A 20,347-nucleotide genomic window follows, 5' to 3' on the forward strand; every position below is an offset into this window, starting at 1 on the left:
CTATTCACTTTTATGACTCTATAATATTATAAGCAGTCCTAAAAAGTTTACTTAAAACCTTCCTAATGTTCTTTTATGCACATGGCAATTAAGTTTTGTACTGTATGGGCAGAGTGAAAAACATTATGGAGAAATAACATGAAAGAAATATGACAGAATCTCTCCTAACAATGTCATTGCATCAACCAGCTACAAATTCCCAACCTAGTTTCTTTCTTCTGCTGTTTCTTCTTTTGTCTTTGATAATCATACAGCCTCTCTTTCTTGAAGAGATAATAAAAGACTAAAAGTTAAAAGATCTGGAAGACTCATATTCTTTTTCACTGGCTACTGTTTTGAAAAGAGGCTGTTGGCTTTTGATTTTTCTTTTGTGTTCTTTTCTATATCACCCAATTCAAACAGGTCTGCTCTCAAAGAAAACAAATCAAAATTGTCAAGACCTGTGAAGCATGAAAAATAAATTGCTTTTTCCAGCTCCAAAAGCACCAGAAAAGCATTAATTTAGATCTTCTTTATAAATCTCTATCCCCTATCCTCTAATCTATAGACTTCACAGAATGTTTATATATTCTTCTGTATAATACATGACAGGAGATCAAACCTTATTATGAATAAATTGAACCTGTAAAACAACTAATATTTAAACTAGTGTTATTTTGGAGTTGGGCTAGACACATACACAACATTCAAGTGGGACGACACAAATTCCTGGGGCTGCCAGTATAAACAGTCCTCTAAGCTACCTACCCAGGTCCGTTAAGGACCCTGTCCTTTTAGCTGGTGGGAGCACAGGCTTCATAAAAGAAGGAGAACATGAAGCAGTAGAAAAAGCCTTGCTAAACGTTGCCAGATACAAAACATGCTATCATAAAATTTCTCATTGAACTACAGTGGCGAGAGTGCTTCTAATATCTCCCTTTCAATACAACGAAGACCTGTATTTCTATGCTTGGCTTTCTAAAGCTAACTTAATTCTGTGGTTAAAACAGCTCCAGGTAGCATTTGTTCTGTTTTTTTAAGGACTTGTGGTTTTGCAGTCCATGAATAAAGTGGTAGGCAATTATCAGAATCCTGTTGAGAACTACAAATGATGAAGGGAGTAGCAGATGGTTTCAGAAGGCAGAGATTTATAGGGGTAATTTGTAGTAGAATAATACTATTTTCTGAACTAGGTAATAATAATTCACGAAGACAAGTGAAAGTTTAGATAGTATCTCATTTAAATATATGTTGCTAAATATACTGAGAAATTTTTGACTCAGATTAGTCAAAAATTTTAATCCTTTTGTTTAATCCTTTTCATCTTGATGGTTTATCACATGATTGAAAACATGGTGCTTCTAACAGTCTAGTTTTCTGATACAGTGTCCTCTTTTCAATTTAGTTAGTATCTGATTCAAAAGGATAAAATAAGTATCCCTCTTTACAGGAAAAGACAGAAATAAACTAATATTTTTCACATATTCCAAGGTAACAGATGAGGAAGAACTATGCTTCAAACCAGATTTCCTGAGCACCCCAAATCCTCTTTGTGAGTGAGGAGTCCCGGGAGGAAATCATTAGTTAGACAAGGGCATCCATGATGGTGCTGCCCCACAAGGCATACGTGCCAGGGACCATCAACCTCAACTTACCTCCTTGGCAGCGAGAACAGGGCACTGATCTCATATGTCTGTAATCATCCACATTTGTTAAATTCTATTGCTGGCACTGAAAGGAGGCGGTTACTATAAGTATCAGAATATTCATTATTGAAGTTAATTAATTTACTGAATCTATTTGGTAGTTCACAACAACTACAGAAGGTATAAGGTATGGAAGTTGGAGGGTAAAATAAACACTTTAGATGTACAACCTTCTTGCTTGGTAATTGTCTATTCTTCAGGAACCTGCCCCCAGAGTAATGGCAGCAGAAAAGATGTGCCATTATTTTACATAATAAAATATTCCTATTATTCCTTAATAAATATAAGCTACATAAACTCTATTTCTTTTAATTCCCAAGTCACAGTTCACTCAGGAGAGCTTGCTGCCACTCAAAGGTGCCTGATGTACAATAACCACACGTAGGTCAAAAAAAAAGAAAAACGTTTAAAATCTTCATTGGTGATTAGCAGTGTGTTGGATATTCCAAATTACTACTTTAAAAGCTGAGGTAATGTCTAATCTGTTATGACATAATAAGCTCTCCCAATTAAACACAAACACTGTCATGTACACTTTGATATTTATTAACAAAAATGGTCCAGAAAAGGATTGAGTCAAAATTACAAAGTGATAAGACTTAAAATCAAAGTTGTTCTTAACTGTATTACAGCTTCTGGGGGACTTTAACCAGTCCCCAGAGCTATTTTTATCTCCTAGAACAGGACTTAAATGGCACCATTCAAGTGATTGATAGATTTTAATAGAAACTCTTCCTCTTTTCTTTTGTCAAAGCAAAATACAGTGAAGGTCTTTGTTTTTAACTCAAACCTGCTTTCCTAATAAGTGTGTGCGTACATGTAGATGGACTGGAATGCAGTGAAGAGAGAAGTTAAACCAAAAGGTTAAAAAAAAGAAAAAGGCCAGGCACAGTGGCTCACACCTGTATTACCAGCACTTTGGGAGGCTGAGGTGTGAGGATCGCTTGAGCTCACAAGGTTGAGATCTGCCTGGGTAACATAGGGAGCCCTCCATCTCTACAAAATTTTTTTTAATTAGCTGGGTATGGGGTACACACCTGTGTGGTCCCAACTGTTCAGGAGGCTGAGGCAGGAGGACCACTTGAGCCGGGAAGGTTGAGGCTGCAATCAGCTGTGATTGTGTCACTGCACTCCAGCCTGGGTGACAGAGTGAAACCCTTTTTCAATTACAACAAAGGTGAAATCTTACAAACAGGAAATGAAAGATATTGAGGAAAAAGGGTTACTAAATTGCCTAAGAATCATTCATTAAAGTAATCTTCTAGTTCTTTCATATCCATTTCCATAGAGGAATTTAAAGAGGCCAGAGCAGATGATGCATCCTTGGTTTTCTGGATACTTGGTTTGGGTTGAGAAGTTTCTGGTTGGATGGGTTCCTTCTTTATGTCTTTACCACCATTTAGAATACGTTGGCTCTCACAAAAGAACTGATTAGGATGATTCAAAGAAAAGCCGCAATCATCCACCTGTACAAGGAAGGAAATTTATATTGCATTAATACATAGCAAAACTATGAATACATGAGTTTCAAAAACTGTTCTAGTCCTTGTTCAAAACTTAATACCTGAATCATGGATTCTAGCTGTTCACATTCTAACACTTAATCCACTACTTACACCATTTCATTCAAAGAGAGCGTTAACCACTACCCAAACATTAAAGGTTCCTGCGTTTATATTTCTAGCCTGAGCCTCTGTGTTTGGATCCAGTTCCCTATCTAGTTTCAGTCCCATATCCAACACCTACTCAATAACTAAGATGGCTCAAAGGCAGCTCAAACCCAATAGGAAACATGTCCTTGCCCCTCTGCCCATCCTTTGCTCTCAGTGACTGGAATCACCATTCATCCTTGGGGAATACTAGACACCTTTCTCTCACCCCCACCCCCGCCAGCCCCCACCTCCCATCTACATTATGCCCTCAATTCTGGCAATACCCAAACCCTTACCAATTCTGGTTGACAATTACCTCCAAATAAAAAATTAGAAAACTATAAACATGTATTTGAAACACAAACCTATGTGTATGTATGTGTGTGTGTGTATGACATTGTTAGTGAGGCACAGATTAGGGACCTATATGATTCATTATTATATCCCCATTTCCAAGCAAAAGGCCTACCACACTGTAGGCCAATAAATATTTGTGGGGTTTTAAGTGATCGTAAAATCACTTCTGATCATTTTGATACGAGTCCCTGATACCACTTGTGTTTTAGAGCTTACTTGTAAGTCTGGCATATGCAATCTCATTTAGCATGATATAAACTGAAAAAGCAATCTAAGTCAGTGTAATTCTTCATTCTAATCTTGGCCTTTCCTTGGTCTCTTTATAGAAAATCTCTTCTTTTAATTTTCACTGTGACCGAACACAAACATGCCTAGTTCATAATTTATTTTTTATCAAAGACTATCATTAAACTTTAATTTTGAGTATCATTTCAAATTATCACTATAGTCATTTCTCCTTACATGCAGTTTTGCTTTCTACAGTCTCAAATCCCTGCCTTCCTGCCTTCGGCAGTTGGAGTTGACAAAAAAAATATCATTTTGCTTGAGTGAGTGACTGGTTGGATGGGTTTCTTTGATGGTATTTTCATTTATCAACTTTTTGGAGACTGAGAAGTCATTCCCTTTCTTTTGTTCATCTGTCTTGTATTAACTAATCTTTTTACATGTCACCTTTGTACTGTAATGACTTGCACACTGTAGGTATCTAGTAAATATCTGGTGAGGTGAACCCAGAAATAGTGTATACCAGTGATAATTCTGCATATTTAATTAAAGACTTACTATATTAAAGACTGCGTTATAAGCTATTTGCTTTTCAGCATACAGGCATGCATTTGACTAACTCAAATTTCCAGCTCAGTAAGTCATATACTTAAAAACCTCTACCAAGAATGGAGAAGTGATAAGGGTCACAGAGAAAGGCCTATTACACTCTGCGGTAGAGAGAAATTTCAGCTGGGGAGATCAAGGAAGGCTTTGAAAGGGAAGTGCTATTTGAGTTGGGTCTGGAAAGATGGAGAGAGTGAAAAGCTGGGATGATGAGAGGAAGGGCAATATTTGCAGCAGGACCACATGAGCAAGGTAAAGAGGTAATGTCCTGGGAAAGCAAATAATAAATAGTTCACATAGCTTGGTATGAAAGGCACATGCAAAAAAACAATAAGGAATGAGGTTGGAAAGACAGGCGGGGCCAGCATGAGACAGCCTTGAAAACCAGGATAAGTGGTCAAGACCTAATTCTCTATGCAACAGAGAGCCACTAAAAACCCTGAAACAGAGATGCAGTATGATTAAACCTATGTATAATTTTATAGTAGATTAAAATCAATTGGCCAGGGAAAAGGGGGTTGCTGTTATGATCCAGAATGAACCCTACTGGTGGACAGACGAACAGACAGAGACATAAGTCTTTTCTGGTAATACTTATTTAAGCATCCCAGGAATCTCTGATTCTTTTTTGCCAGTTGTTAATACACGTTAGGCTGATAATTTTACAGTAATTCCAGTGTGTAACAGATGGATAGTACACAGACTGATTTTACGAGTTATAGATCATTAAGAATAAATTTTTATTTTTGCTTTTTTTTTTAACTTAGCTGCTTGATTTCAAAATGTTTCCTGAATGTTGTATATTATTAAAAATGGGATCATTTATGAACTTCTTTATTATATTCTATTTTCACCCCATTCATTAAAAACTGGGAAATCCAATATAAATTTTGCATTTTGCAATGTGTTTCATAAAAAGTAAGTTTATTGTCTAATACATTTTAATCAGAAGGCTTTATAGTTTGTAAACAGAAAATTAGAGATTAGAAAGACCTTGGGGAATCCATTAAATTGAATCTCCTCCATGTACAGAGGCCTAAGGAATTTATTCAGTCATGGAATTAATTTTGTCTGAATTAATATTCAGCCTTTTTGACTAGATCATTAGTTGCTCCGAAATCTGTTTTAAGAGATTGTATGCAAAATCAAACTGATAATGATATTCCCACTATAAATTTTATTTCTAGAGATAAACTTGGCTATAAAGATTATAAAAACATAATTGTATTATCTTACGAAAAATAACAAAATCTTATGCTATAATAATATGTTGGGGATTTTCTACACCTTGCTTCAAGTTGTCAGTTTTCAATACATTTATTAGACTTCAATGTGGACAAAATGAAATAGGATAATCTTTTTAAAGTCTGAGTTTCTTCATCTATGAAATGGAGATAATTATAGTGTTAGGTCATAGGGTTGCCATGGGAAAAGCAAAGAAATATGAATGTAAAATAGAATTGTTCGTTCTATGAAACCCAAATTAAATGTTTTTAAAGACTCAAGAAAGGCAAGTCATTTTTTAAAAAAAGAAGTTGAATTCATAGGAGGATAGGGAGAAAGATCCTATTGCTTTGTATATATCGAGTTCCTTTTCTACTTTAAGGAATCCAAGTTGGAAATTGCTGATGCTGTATTATGGGTACAGTTTATGACAGAAAGATAAAATCAAATTCCAAGCACTATACTATACTCAAAATACCTTGCCCTAACAAATAAATGCCATTTAAATGTCTTAATTTTAAGATATCATATTTAAGGTATGTGCATATGTTTAATGAATCCCCATTTTAATTAATATTTTTAATTAACTATTAAAACAGTGCCAAGGGCCATTTGTGCCATGGCTTTGTGATGCTCTTTCTCCTTTTTCTTGATCTGCAATTGTCCTTAACTAATTTTTTTAAGCTCACTGTGATCTATTAAGTTGCTTGATGATAGCAAAATGAGATTATGAAGCTTCCTTTTTATAGAGTTCTGTTTTCTTCTCGGATGGGTTATTTGTGTTCTGAGCGTTTCTTTCACTTAGATTTTTAAAAGAAGTCTACATGGCTGTCATTCAGTTTCCTTTTGTCTTGTTTAGAAAAATAAACTTAGGGGTTTTCTGTGTGTGGGGGAAGGGGAAGAGCATAAACTAAATGGAATTAGATAAAGGAAGAGTTAAAAAGAGGCATCCACATCTAAATCCTCCATTTCCCTTATTTCTGCTCAAGTCAGCAGCTATTTCCTTTACTTCTTGTTTGGAAATACTAAGTGAGCATTTTCATGACTCTGTCTACTACGACTCTTGTGTTTCTTGTCTTGCCCCTTTTCTTTTTTGGTTGCTATCAATTTTGTTTTTCTTTGTGGTTGTTGATTTTTAAAATTATGTTTTGTGCATTATTTTAGGTATTGAGACAGGAAAATTCTGTGAAGCATTTGCATTCTACCACACTAGCTTGGTCCTAGTGTTTCAGATCCAAAGTCCTGTAAAGGATCTGAAACAAGTTCGGGAGTCTAGAGGAAGGTGGGTGGAATGGATACATTATAAATTTTAGATTTCATCTTAAGAGAAATAGGAAACCATTAAAGGTTTTTAAAAAGCAGGTTACTGAAATGATCAGAGTCCTCTATTTTAAAGATCACTCCAGCAGCTGTGTGGAGGAGAAAGAATTGGAATGGGGCATGTGTAGATGCTGGGAAATGAGTCAGGAAGCTATTGCAGCGATCCAAGCGAGATGATGGTGTGGCTTCTAGCCCAACATTCTAACTGATATCCATAATGATGACCCTGAGTTATTATAAAAAGGCTTAATTGTATCGCATATATCCTGTTTAAGATTGCAGGAAACTGTGATAGGTTTTAATAAGATTTCTCTAGAGATTTATATGGTGGGGAAAAATTATGCTCAGCCATTTGGAAAGTAAGTACCCACAGTTTCTCAGTGTCCAAAGGGGTCTACCTCTGAAAACATTATTTTCTATTAAAATTGAGTGGTTAGCCTAATGTTTTCATTTATACGTGGAACAAGCAGAAAGTAAAGAATATACTATTAGCATAAAATTATCTTAAACATTGACCCTAAAAATACAGAGGAAAACAGATTTCAAGCAGGCCAGCTTTTGAAATCTACTAAATGAATCTCTCTCAAACATTTGGTTGGAATCAGCACATTCTGCACACAATGACCTTCACACAAACGTGGGTCTCATATTTCTGCCACTGCAAATGTAGATTTTGAAGGAATGAAAGCAATATTGTTTTACCTATAGGATATTTGGGTTTTAATCAAGAGGTTTTGCAATGACAGCTTATAATGAGGCAGCTGGTATTACCAAAAAAGCCATATGGAACTATCATAGTGCTGCTGCAAATGGTATCAATTAACTGGTTCATTTTCAAAACTTTCATTTAAGTGAGTTTGATCACAGAGGCCTTGGGAAAATAAACACAGAGTTTTATTTGGGGGAGGGGGTAGGATGGCAGAAACCTGACAATTAAAACAGATTCCATTTTTAAATTAAATTAGAAAAAATAGTAAGGAGGATATTCACATCTAAAAATCCATAGTGAGAGAGCTAGTGAATATAAATAGCCTTTTTATTTTGTTGATTTATATATGGTTCAAGTTAGACTATTTCTATATGTGAGGGGATTTAGATATAGAACTTTCCAGTATCTTCATTAATCGAAGACAAGTTTTAAAAATTGGCAACAGCAGCAATACATGTGGGAATAATCAATAGGAGAGATAATACAAAAGCAGATTTGAAAACTAAAAGAAAAAACACACCTTACTTTTTGGTAATTATGCCACAAACTCAATGTTTAAATCTAATTTTCATATTTTATTCTTATAAAAAGGAAAGAGGTTGGATAACAGACCTTATTTGTGAAAGTTCTGAGGCCTCTTAATTAAAAGGGTCCCAAATGACTGAAGAACACATATGAAATTACAACTCCCAAGCTGAGCAAGCAAATTAAGAAATGCAGTCTTCGAGAGAGTGAGTCATACAAACCTGGTGTTGGGAATACCAAACATGGCTTATCTGGAGAGACTCCTATTGTGATAAAAATAATGAGGTTTTTTGTTGCTTACTATTTTCTTGATATTTACTCCTTGAAATTTTGTTTTAAAAAAGTTCTTAAATAACAGTTTCAAAAGTTAGGTGTAGAAGAAAGAGGACAAGAACCCACAACAGACTGGGGTTCTAGCTGTAGATCGTAGATCTTCCATTAAACCAATTACAGCATGTAAGGCAAGTTAGGCATCTGTTTTTGGTATGGTTGGATCAGAAGATCTGTAAAGTCCCTCCATGTTTACCATGCTATGAAGATAAATAGGAAAATGCCAATTACCTCTACTGTCATTATAACAAATTTAGTTCCAAATACCACAGGGTAGCACAGTCATGGTTAGGCGCACAAGCTTTAGGTGAGTTAGACAGCTGGAATTTAAATCTAAGTTCTATTCACTATAAGTAATATGACCCTACACAGGTTGTTTAACAAGTTTTATTCACAGATAGGGATATATACATATAGTATCTTGCTGTAGTGCCAATCAAAAGAGCTAATTAATGCATTCAAAAATTTTAGTGCTGTGCTTGGTACATGTTAAGGCAGGGGTTCCTGACCCCTTTGGCCACGGACTAGTACCAGTCCGAGGCCTGTTAGGAATTGGGCAGCACAGCAGAAGATGGTGCAGTTGGTGAGTGGAGCTTCATCTCTATTTACAACCACTCCCCATCATTTGCATCACTGCCTAAGTTCCACCTCCTGTCAGATCAGCGGGTCTCATATTTCATATTTCTTAGATTGTCATGGGGGTACGAACCCTATTGTGAACCACGCATGCAAGGGATCTAGGTTGTGTGCTTATCATGATAATCATCTCATGCAGCCTCCCACCAGCCCCTGTCTGTCCATGAAAAAATTGTCTTCCCTGAAACTGGTTCATGGTGTCAAAAAGGTTGGGGATCACCGCATTAAGGGTTCTGCAGATATTGGCTGGTATTACTTTTATTATTTTAATTATTATTGCTAATATAATACAGTTTTTTCCTATGGGATATATTTTATCAAGTAAGAAATTTTAAAATTATATAACCATAACAGAAAAACTACTTTGTAACAACTAAACAGAAAACATAAAAATAATTGTAAAACTTGAGCATGGTAGCTGATGATGATTTCAAGAAATGCAGCTTCTTTTTTGAGGAGGGTCATGGATCTGTAATAAGCATATGGACCCCAGAAAAATGCGGATACATACTTAGAGATAAAATGTTTCAAGAAGTACAAAGATCTTCAAAGTCCATTCTTGGATATCTTTCCAAGGTTAGAAATCCAGGCTCAAGATCGGTGGATGCAAACTTAGGGGCCAGAGAGGGCAGAAGTGGACTTGTAGATATGTTTTGTTGGCCTGCAGAGGGCATCACAATTTGTCAATGTGAATGCCTCTAATAGGGCATAACGTCTTCTGAGCACCATAATTCTACCATACTCTGTGATATTAATCTCAGGCAGCTTCACTTACTGGGGTTATTTGCCCCATCTCTGTAGGCCTCTGAGTTTGTGACACTGGCTTTACACACTTCAAAATCTATTCTGTGCCAGACTGGGTCATTCCACACTTACTCCAATAACCAAGCAGGCTTTTTTGCACTAAGGAAACTGCCAAGATAAAAACGAAACACATTTCCCTGACTCCTTTATAGTTAGGGGTCCACAAGCAATCTAGGTTTTGCCATGCAGATAAATATGAGACTTGGGAAGTAGATTACAGTAACATCAGGTGGTGGGCTGGGTGCAGTGGCTCACAGCTGTAATCCTAGCACTATGGGAGGCTGAGAGGGGCGGATCGCAAGGTCAGGAGATCGAGACCATCCTGGTTAACATTGTGAAACCCCATCTCTACTAAAAATACAAAAAATTAGCTGGACATGGTGGCACGTGCCTGTAATCCTAGCTACTCGGGAGACTGAGGCAGGAGAATTGCTTAAACCCAGGAGGCGGAGGTTGCAGTAAGCTGAGATTGCGCCACGGCACTCCAGCCTGGGCGACAGAGCGAGACTCCATCTTTAAATGAATGAATGAATGAATGAATGAATGATCAGATTTTCTGCATGGAAGATGGCAAAAGCCTTTGGTTCTTCTAGGCACCTATGGCAAAGGTTCCAGATCTAGTCTAGAGGTTGGCAAATCAAGGGCCATGGGTCAGGCTGGGTCTACTACCTAATTTTATAAATAAAGTTCTAGTGGATCAACAGTCATGCCTTTTCATTTGCATGTTTCTACAGCTGCTTTTGCACTACAACAGTAGAGTTGAGTAGCTGTGACACAGACCATATGGGCTATGAAGCCTAAAATTTTTACACTCTGCTCTTTACAGAAAAACTTTATTGACCCTTGGTCTCATACCTAGATATGGAGTGGTGGGTGACAGCTGCAGCCAAGATTTTCTCATGATGTAGCTTCTCCTAGTTACAAAATATTCCTGGTTCTCAGCATCCAAGCTTAGTTGTCTGGTCCTTCGATAAATGCTATGTTACCTAACACCATGCAATTTCCCTTTCTGCTGAAAATAGCTAGAGTGGTTTCCATTGCTGCCACTAAAAACCCTGAATGTGACACAGTAACAAAAGACAAAGAATTAGGATATAAAGTCAAAAATATATATATATATATACTTACATTATGTATCATCTCAAAGTATTTCTGACAGGCTACCTGGTAATGTGTCCCCTTTACTAAATCCAAAATCTAAAATGAATGAGGAAAAAGAGAAATAAAAATTAGAAATTAAATTTTTTTCTAAACCACTGTAGCTCACAGTTGTGGGTCTTTTCATAATCTTCATTGCAGACAGGAAATGCAATAAATCATGTAGCATGTTGTAGTTCTGCAGTCTGGACACTGTGATAATTCTGACATTACACAGTAGTGGTTTAGGTCAGCATTAAACCACAGATGACAAGAGATAGTCTGTGATCTTTCTGACCTACCAACTGTGCATTTTAATAACTACCTCAACAACAAGATGAAAACAGATCCTGGTACGATGACTTTGACAGTTATTGTCAGAACATCATATTCCAACATCTCTCCCAAAACTGTAGATATAAATCTAGTAATCTAATGGTTGGTGCATGAAGCAATCAAGTAGACTATTTAGATTTTATTTTCCACATTAATAGTTTATACAGATACAGCAGAAAATACTGCTGTGTGCCCATCAGGAAAATTTCATGTAAACCCTTTTGGACAAGTATCTGTGAAGAGGGAATGCTTTTACCTTCAGTCAAATTTGTCCTTTTTGAAATGAAGTTATTTCTAGTAAAGCTCAGCAGAATATGAGAGTAAATAGTCTATTCTGAACACCTATTAGGAACATCATCCTATCTTTTGTAAATACAATTTGCTTTCCAATTCTGCTTCATGTAATCTCTTCAGAGCGGTGCAAACTCCCATCCTTATCAGCAGAGTGCAGTGTCAGTTGAAATTTGTAAAGTTTCATTGCCTCCCCAAACCCCCCAAATAAATAAAACACATATTTGGCCTATTTATCAAACACAGTAAAATGCTGGAATTAAGAGATAACCTAAAATGAAGGGAAACATAATTCTGGAGAAATGTTAATTTCCATTTCTCTCTCTCTCTCTCTCTCTCTCTCTCTCTCTCTCTCTCTGTGTGTGTGTGTGTGTGTGTGTGTGTGTGTGTGTATGTGTGTGTGTGTGTTTTAAAAGGCTGACCTTCCTGTCACAAAAAGAAAGGAAGATGGGGTCTCAAATTCCTACTATCCTCATTATTGAATATAGCTTTACATCATCTGACAGATACACAAAAAAAATTACAGTTACAGAACAGGCATTATACAATACTGACAAGAATGTGTTTCAAAAATTGTTTTTCTCTGATTGTCTTATAGATTACATTTCTGAATTTTGTATCACCTTTTATTAAATCATATATGAAAGACATGTGTAAATTCCAGCCAACTACAGAGCCCAGGATTCTACCGGTCTGCCTATCTGGCCTGTCTACTTTTCTTTAATTATTGGAGCAAAAATGAAAATTCCATCAATTGAAAATGAGACTTTCTTCATTTTTAAATTTATTCTGAAAGTTTTCCAAGTAATGCTAACACTCTGAGTCCATATTGTCTGATGTTCTTACACATAGATTTTCAAATTGTGATGAGATAAACTTGCCAATAATTATTAGCAAACATCTATAGTACATTAATATCTGAATTAGAATTTTGGAAAAGTGAAGACTTAACATAAATTTAAGCTTTAGATAATGCCATAAATTACCTGAGGTGGAAATGAATTCACAGAAATAAGAAAGCTAAACCATGTAAAAAGTGAATATGATATATGATATACATACATACAAACTAGTATATATATGTTTGGAAAACATGCTATGAAGAAATACTTATAAATCATCATACTAAAAAATGTAGCTGGGTAACCCACATATGTAAAAAACTTATTAAAGTAAATAGACATAAAAGCCACAGAATGTGAGAAAAATAGATGTATTGCAAATTTTAGGTTCAATTTTTAGGTTCCATATAAAAATTAAGTTTAGATTAATCACACTACAGTCTTCCCCTGACCTGACCCCAACACAGAGAGGGCTCTTCCTTAACAAAAATAATTTACTATTATTTTTGTTTTATCTTATTAGGATGAATTTTTATTTGAAATCTGCTTGCAAATCTATAAACAAACCATTCAACCACCATCAGAACAGCTTAAACAATTTTAATCATGTCCCAGCATATTTGAGATAAACGACGGTTTCTGTAAATATGTAAAGGTGTGATGAGAAAAAAAGGCAATAGAGGTTTTGAGGTAAGCAGATATCACTGGTAGATACTTTTATCTTCATTTCAGAAATGAGGAAACATTAAAATTGGAGTATCTGTCTCCTGAGGGTGAGGGCAATTAAATGCAGAAAGAATTTTTAAAATCACATGCAAATTAATAATCTTTCTTTTAAAGGAAGACAACTTACATGCTTTTAAAATTAGGATAGAAAACATGAAACATTACTCAAAAAATCCAAGTAAGGAATATACAGTTTCATTTCAGATTATGATCTATATCACAGAGATACAGGAAAAGAAAAGGTGGGCCAATGAATGAAGTTTGACTTTTTCTCTAAGTAAAATGGGGAGCTACTCCAATATTCGATGTGCAGGACTAAAGTGAACTGACATTTACAGAGGGTTCATTTCTGCCTGCTGTGCTGGGAACAGAATGGAAAGGACAGAGGTAGAAACAGGAAGCTTATTACAGGAATTCAGCGAACAGACGGTAGATCCATGGACCAAGGTAGTGTTATCAGTGGTGATGATAAGTGGTCAGATGTGGAGACAGGAGGATTTCCTACTTAATGGCCATAAAGTATTTCTAAAATCAGATGTTCTGCATGAAAATACTCAAGAGGAACCTGTCCTCCAATGTCTTAAAATAATGCATGACGTACCACTCAACCCTTTGCCCTGCCAGTTGATTTCCTAAATAACTAGTTCTAAAACTCAGGAAAATGCCAATATATTAAAAAAAAACCTTTCATATTAAAAAAAAAGTAAAATACCAAAAATAGTACTTAGTAGCCACTAAACAATATGATTAACAGATTTTTGTGTGTGTAGAAAAAGGAGTGTGATACCTCATGTCTCAGCGTTAGCAACATCTTAGATGCACACTTTGCTGATATCAAAATTTTCCCAAGTGATTCTGATGTTCTAGCATTTGTATATGCCGTGCAACTTGAGACTTTTTCTGCACTTTGTTTTGTTAAATTTTTCCAATATGAACATCACTACTAAGCACCGTATTAAGATATTCTGCAGGTAACTCTATTTTGATGTTGATACTAATACAACTTGCTGATGGTTTGGATGACTCCAAGGGAGGAAATACAAGCTAAAAATCAGGTGAAGAAAGTGAAGAATTAAGAACTAAGGTATGACCAAGAAGATACTAAAAATCACTTTATGATATAGGATCAAAATTACCTGGCAAACACCAAAATCTAAGAACAGATGCCAAAGGTGGACTGCGTGAAACAGAATTTAGGATCAAATTTCCACAAGATTCGTATACACCATGGAATACTATGCAACCTTTAAAAAGAGAAAAACTGTGTCCTTTATGGCAACATGGATGCAACTGAAGGCCATTATTCAAAGCAAATTAATGCAGAAAATAAATCAAATACCACATGTTCTCACTTATAAGTGGGAGCTAAACTTTGGTGATAAACGAACACAAACAAGGCAACAATAAACACTAGGAATTCCAAAAGTCGGGGGAGGGAGGCAAGGGTTGAAAAACTACCTGTCAGGTGCTATGTGCACTTCTTGGGCAATGGGATCATTAGAAGCCCAAGCCCCAGCATCATGCAATATACCCATGTAATAACCCTGCACATGTGTCCCCTGAAGTCTAAAATAAAAAATTTAATAAACTTATTAAGAAAAAACTAAAATACCCCACAAAGTAATGAAGATGTTGTTAGGCAAGAGTACCTTTTGCCTGTATCTGCTTCAGTGGCATAGCTTCTTGAGGGCCCAGACCTCCATCCTCACAAACTTGGTGTGGATCTTAAAAACACAGCTTCCCAAGATGGCAGGCCAGCACTGGCCCGGAGTGAGGGTCAAAAATAGAATAGTTCAGGAGAACAAATACTACATAGAGGTGGAAACCCATCAAGAGAAAGAAATATAATGAAGAGACTAAAGAAAACAACAACAACAGGAGGAAGAATATGGAAAGCCAGAGAAATGGAATAAGTGAAATGGAGTCCATGGCTTTTTTTTCTCTTTTTGAGATGGAGTTTTGCTTTGTTGCCCTGGCTGGAGTGCTGTGGCATGATCTCGGCTCACTGTAACCTCCACCTCCTGGGTTCAAGCAATTCTCCTGCCTCAGCCTCCTGAGTAGCTGAGATTACAGACACGTGCCACCACACCCAGCTAATTTTTGTATTTTTAGTAGAGATGGGGTTTCACAACCATGTTGCCATAAAGGAAATGATTTTGTTCTTTTTTATGGCTACATAGAATTCCATAGTGCATATTATGGAAATTTGACCCTAAATTCTGTTTCACACAGTCCACCTTAGGCATCTGTTCTTGGATTTTGGTGTTTGCCAGGATTGTAATTTTGATCCTGTATCATAAACTGAATTTTAGTGTCTTATTCAAAACTTAATTCTTAATTCTTCATTTCCTTCATTTATGTGGCTTGTAAACATCAAAATGTAACTCACAGCTCACAAAAGACATTCCACTGATATTGACACTAACTCTCCAGTGTTCATGCTCCATTCTGAAAGAACCAGAGCATAAGGTGCTCTTGCATATAGCATTAATACCAAATAACAGTTTTCCAAAGGTCAGAGGAAACGAAATCAAGGGTCCATTCTGATGCTGGGGCCAGAAGTTTCCTAATTCTGTTTTAGAAAAATAGCAAACATTTTTAACAATCATATCAAATAAAGACATTTAAAAACACAGAATTTTTATTTGAAGAAAAAACTCCTATAAAGATCTAAGAATATTATGCAAATGGCAATATGACTTCATTTTTAATGCCAATATTTCCAGATAAAGTACAAAATTTCAAGTGTAACAATCCACTTACTGTTCTAATCCAGTTCATCAGTAATCAAAAGGCTAAGAAAAAGTGAATAGTGGCCGGGCACAGTGGCTCACGCCTGTAATCCCAGCACTTTGGGAGGCCAAGGCAGGCAGATCACAAGGTCAGGAGTTGAAGATCAGCCTGACCAACATAGTGAAATCCTGTCTCTACTAAAAATACAAAAATTAGCCGGGCATGGTGGCACACATCTGTAATCGCAGCTACTCGGGAGGCTGAGGCAGGAAAATCGCTTGAACCCGGGAGGTGGAAGTTACAGAGAGCTGAGATTGCGCCACTGCACTCCAGTCTGGGCAACAGAGCAAGACTCCGTCTCAAAAAAAAAAAAAAGAAAAAAGAAAAAAGAAAAATTGAGTAGTAGTGACAGCAAACTACAATATTTTGGTAATTCGTATTTTTAAACTTCTTTTTGTTTTTGAGACAGCATCTCACTCTCACCCAGGATGGAGGGCAGTGGCACAATCTTGGCTCATCACAACCTCCATCTCCGAGGTCCAAGTGATTCTTCTGCCTCAGCTCTCAAGTAGCTGGGATTTCAGATGTGCACCATGACACCCAGCTAATACTTGTATTTTTAGTAGATATGGGGTTTTGCCATGTTGGCCAGGCTGGTCTCAAACTCCTGGCCTCAAGCAATTCGCCAGCCTCGGCCTCCAAAAGTGCTGGGATTACAGGTGTGAGCTACCATGCCTGGCCTCTCTTTAACTATTCTCTATCAGTTGAATAAAGTGCACCAGTAAGATTATTGAGTTTTTAAAAATAGGCTGGATGTGGTGGCTCACACCTGTAGTCCCAGCACTTTGAGAGGCCAGGGCAGGTGAAAAGCTTAAGTCCAGGAGTTCAAGACCAGCCCAGGCAACATGGCAAAACCCTGTCTCTAATAAAAAATACAAAAAATTAGCCAGGTGTGGTGGCACATGCCTGTAGTCCCAGCTACTTGGGGGGCTGAGATGGGTGGTTTGCTTGAGTCAGGGAGGTCGAGGCTGCAGTGAGCTCTGATCATGCCACTGCACTCCAGCCTGGATAACAGAGTGAGACTGTCCTGACCAAAAAAAAAAAAAAAAAAAGAAGTAATGCAGTTTTTCATCTTCACAAAAAAAGTTCATATTAGTATTTGCTAAGTTTGCAAGAAGTATTAATTATACTTCATCTTCTATTTTGTCCTCAAGGTGAATTACTGATTTGGTTTTTTTCTGTAAGAGAATTCTAATAAAGTGCCTAACCAAAGACATCCTTGCTGTTCAGAAGTAAAAAGCAAATAAAGTTATATTTTTCTGATTTAAGCAGTGATAGATCATAGCCAGCTGATAGAGCATACATAACACAGAACACTGGTGGGAAATGCTATGGGTATGTATACTTACAACACATACATACACAAAAATAGAACTCTCTTTTTATAAACACACAACATTTTATACTTTGAGCTACACTTCCTTCCCTCTTAATACTCTCTAATATTTCCAGCCAGCTGCAAATTCCTCTCTCTCTTTTGCTTCAATGCCTGCCAATGAGGTTCAGATGATTACCTGGCAGCAGAATGCAGCCACCTGCCTATCTTTGGCTTTGGTGAGCAGAGTGCGGTATAGCTAGGTATGCTGCACGCACCAATTAGGTATGTGATCTCATTCAAGGTCATGTTTTGTCTTATTTAAAAGTGATAACAAGCTTGCTTCTTCCTAAAAAGCTGAACCTTTTAAAACTAGACCAGATTGGTATTTTCCACTCCATTTCTAACCTTCCCATATTTCAAAGGTGAAAGAAAATGTGGTGGAGATGCCAAGTCATGCACATTTTTGAACATATGACTTTGCTCCCATTTCTCATAGACTCAGCACCTTTTAACCTGCTGCTGCATTATACCTCTGCTGTGATCTTCACTTACTGGCAGATCAGGGCCAAGTTTCCCTCTCTTGAAGATGTGCTTTCATTTGTTTAAAACTTTTTATGTCAAGAATTTTTCTTACTCTTTATTGTCTATAAACAAAGTTATGAGTCAATTCTATCTCCAAATATCATTAAAATCTACTTTTTTCTCTATTTTCAAGCCTTCATCATTTTCTTTTTTATTGCAAAGCTTCTTGTTTATACCTTCATTCATGATAGCTTCCACACTGCCACCAGAGTACCTCTTCTAAAAGCCAAATCTAATCCTGGCATGGCTGGGCACAAACTCTGCATGATGATTCACAGGCTCCTACCCTGTCCTACCTGGCCACTGGCTCCTCCTCTAGTCTAGCTTCTCCTACAATGTGCTCTTTGGAACTTTAGCTCACAAAATTCTAGCAATGATTGGGGGTTTTCTTGTCTAATACCTTGTTTAACTGTCATTAATCCACAATTACCTACATTTCTTTAATGGTAGAACTTAATAGGGAAACATTTCTCAAACTAATTTCTCCTCAGAATCCATTTTTCGTAGATCTCTCAAGACTAGGGTTCCTCAAAACACACCAAACAACCTTATCTAAATTAATAGGGTTGCCTCTACAAGTCTCATTTTTCTCCCTTATCCTGCCATAGTTATCTCTGACTACACTGACTTGTTTGTCTGTGATACCGTTTGGCTCTATCCCCAACCAAATCTCATCTTGAATTATAGCTCCCATAATTCCCACGTGTCATGGGAGGGATGACCCGCTGGGAGATAACTGAATCATGTGGGAGGTTTCCCCTACACAGTTCTTGTAGTGAATAAGTGTCACAAGATCTGAGGATGGTTTTATAAGAGGAAACCCCTTTCACTTGAATCTCATTCTCTCTCTTGTCTGCTGCCATGTAAGATGTGCCTTTCACCTTCCACCATGATTGTGAGGCCTCCCAAGCCACGTGGAACTGTGAGTCCATTAAACCTTTTTTTCTTTATAATGTACCAAGTCTTGAGTATGTCTTTATCAGCAGCATGAAAACAGACAATACAGTCTGTCTCCCCCAAGGGAATATCAGCTCCATCAAGGCAGAAGTCTCACAAGTTTTAGTCATCATTATATTCCCAATGTCTACAGTCATCACCCAATTATTATTTGTTGATGTTGAATGAATGCTGCTCCTCTGGCCTGATCTGCCTTACATCCCTCCACAGGAGAAAGTCCTACTCAGCTTTCAAACCCAGTTAAAATGATGCTTCCTATATGAGGCATTCCCTTTTGCTCCCTCTTCAACATAAGATCTTTCCCCTCTGATTCTATAACTGGCACTTTGAATCTATTTTTATAAAAGCATGTAGCATACTTTATTATAGTTAATTATGAAAGCACTTATCATACTCTATTGTAGTCAGGTACCAATAAAAGGATTGTTGAGAAGCAATTTAAACTGCTACCCAAAATACTGATTTTCTCAATGCACATTAATACCAACATTTTGGATTAAAGGATTTAAGCTCTTAGGAAACATTAACAACTAAGTAAACTTAGCAAGCAAGGAGGGAAGGAAAGAGAAGGAAGAAGAGAGGAAAGATAATGAGAGGGAAGGGAGGACAAATGAGAAGACACATGTAAAGCCTGCTTAGAGACATGGAGAAATGTATTGTCAAACCTCCGTTCCATGGTTCGGTTACTAATTATTACTGTGCTTTAGTATTTTGTTTTTTGGCCTAATATAAAAGCAAGCCACTTCAGAATCACTGTGCCCTATGATGTTTTTGAAAATAATGAAAGATATTTATACTGATTTAATACACTACTTTAGAAGATTATACTTATTAAAAGATGCATCGTATCTCCTAGATATGCTATTGAAAACAGAAGCTAATATTAAAATCTGTCACTTAAGAATTAAGAAGTAAAAATAATATAAATTCAGAGACAGAAACTTTATCTAACAAGAAATACATTGCAAATTGACAGTAAACACCACCAAGAAGTCTGAAATGACTTAAAGCTACACAGGCTAAAAATCTAAACTACTTATTTTCTGAAATTAACTTAACTTTCTGGGTACCTTAAGTTTGCTTCTTGAAAAGAAGGAGGGATTCCCCTTGGAGTATACTCTATAAAACTGATCAAGAAATAGAACTAAGTTAGAATAGTTGCATGATTATAGGTAGCTAGGTTGGACTTTACAAAAGTATCAGTATCATATGTGACTAAATAAAATTCTTCCACAAGTATCAGTAGTTTTTCATGTAATTAATAAAAATACTTAAAGAAAGATGTATAACTA

The 20,347-nt window shown here is 36.6% G+C and overlaps 1 protein-coding gene across 4 annotated transcripts in view; it reads right to left on the reverse strand.

Annotated features, from left to right (window-relative positions):
* Nucleotides 1-2,215: 2,215 nt before the first annotated feature.
* Nucleotides 2,216-20,347, reverse strand: part of PRIM2 (DNA primase subunit 2) — a 462,179-nt gene continuing 444,047 nt past the window's right edge. For all 4 annotated transcript variants that reach the window (XM_064360945.1, XM_012441560.2, XM_012441561.2 and 1 more), the window contains exons 13-14: nt 11,202-11,270; nt 2,216-3,151 (exon numbers count right to left, since the gene is read on the reverse strand). In XM_064360945.1, the coding sequence (XP_064217015.1) occupies nt 2,927-3,151; nt 11,202-11,270 (294 nt within the window). In that variant the 3' untranslated portion in view covers nt 2,216-2,926. The remainder of the gene's footprint in view (nt 3,152-11,201; nt 11,271-20,347) is intronic.

This window comes from Aotus nancymaae, unplaced genomic scaffold (genome assembly GCF_030222135.1).
Source record: "Aotus nancymaae isolate 86718 unplaced genomic scaffold, 86718_ANA_hifiasm-v0.15.2.pri h1tg000040l, whole genome shotgun sequence".
NCBI classification, from domain to species: Eukaryota; Metazoa; Chordata; class Mammalia; order Primates; family Aotidae; genus Aotus; species Aotus nancymaae.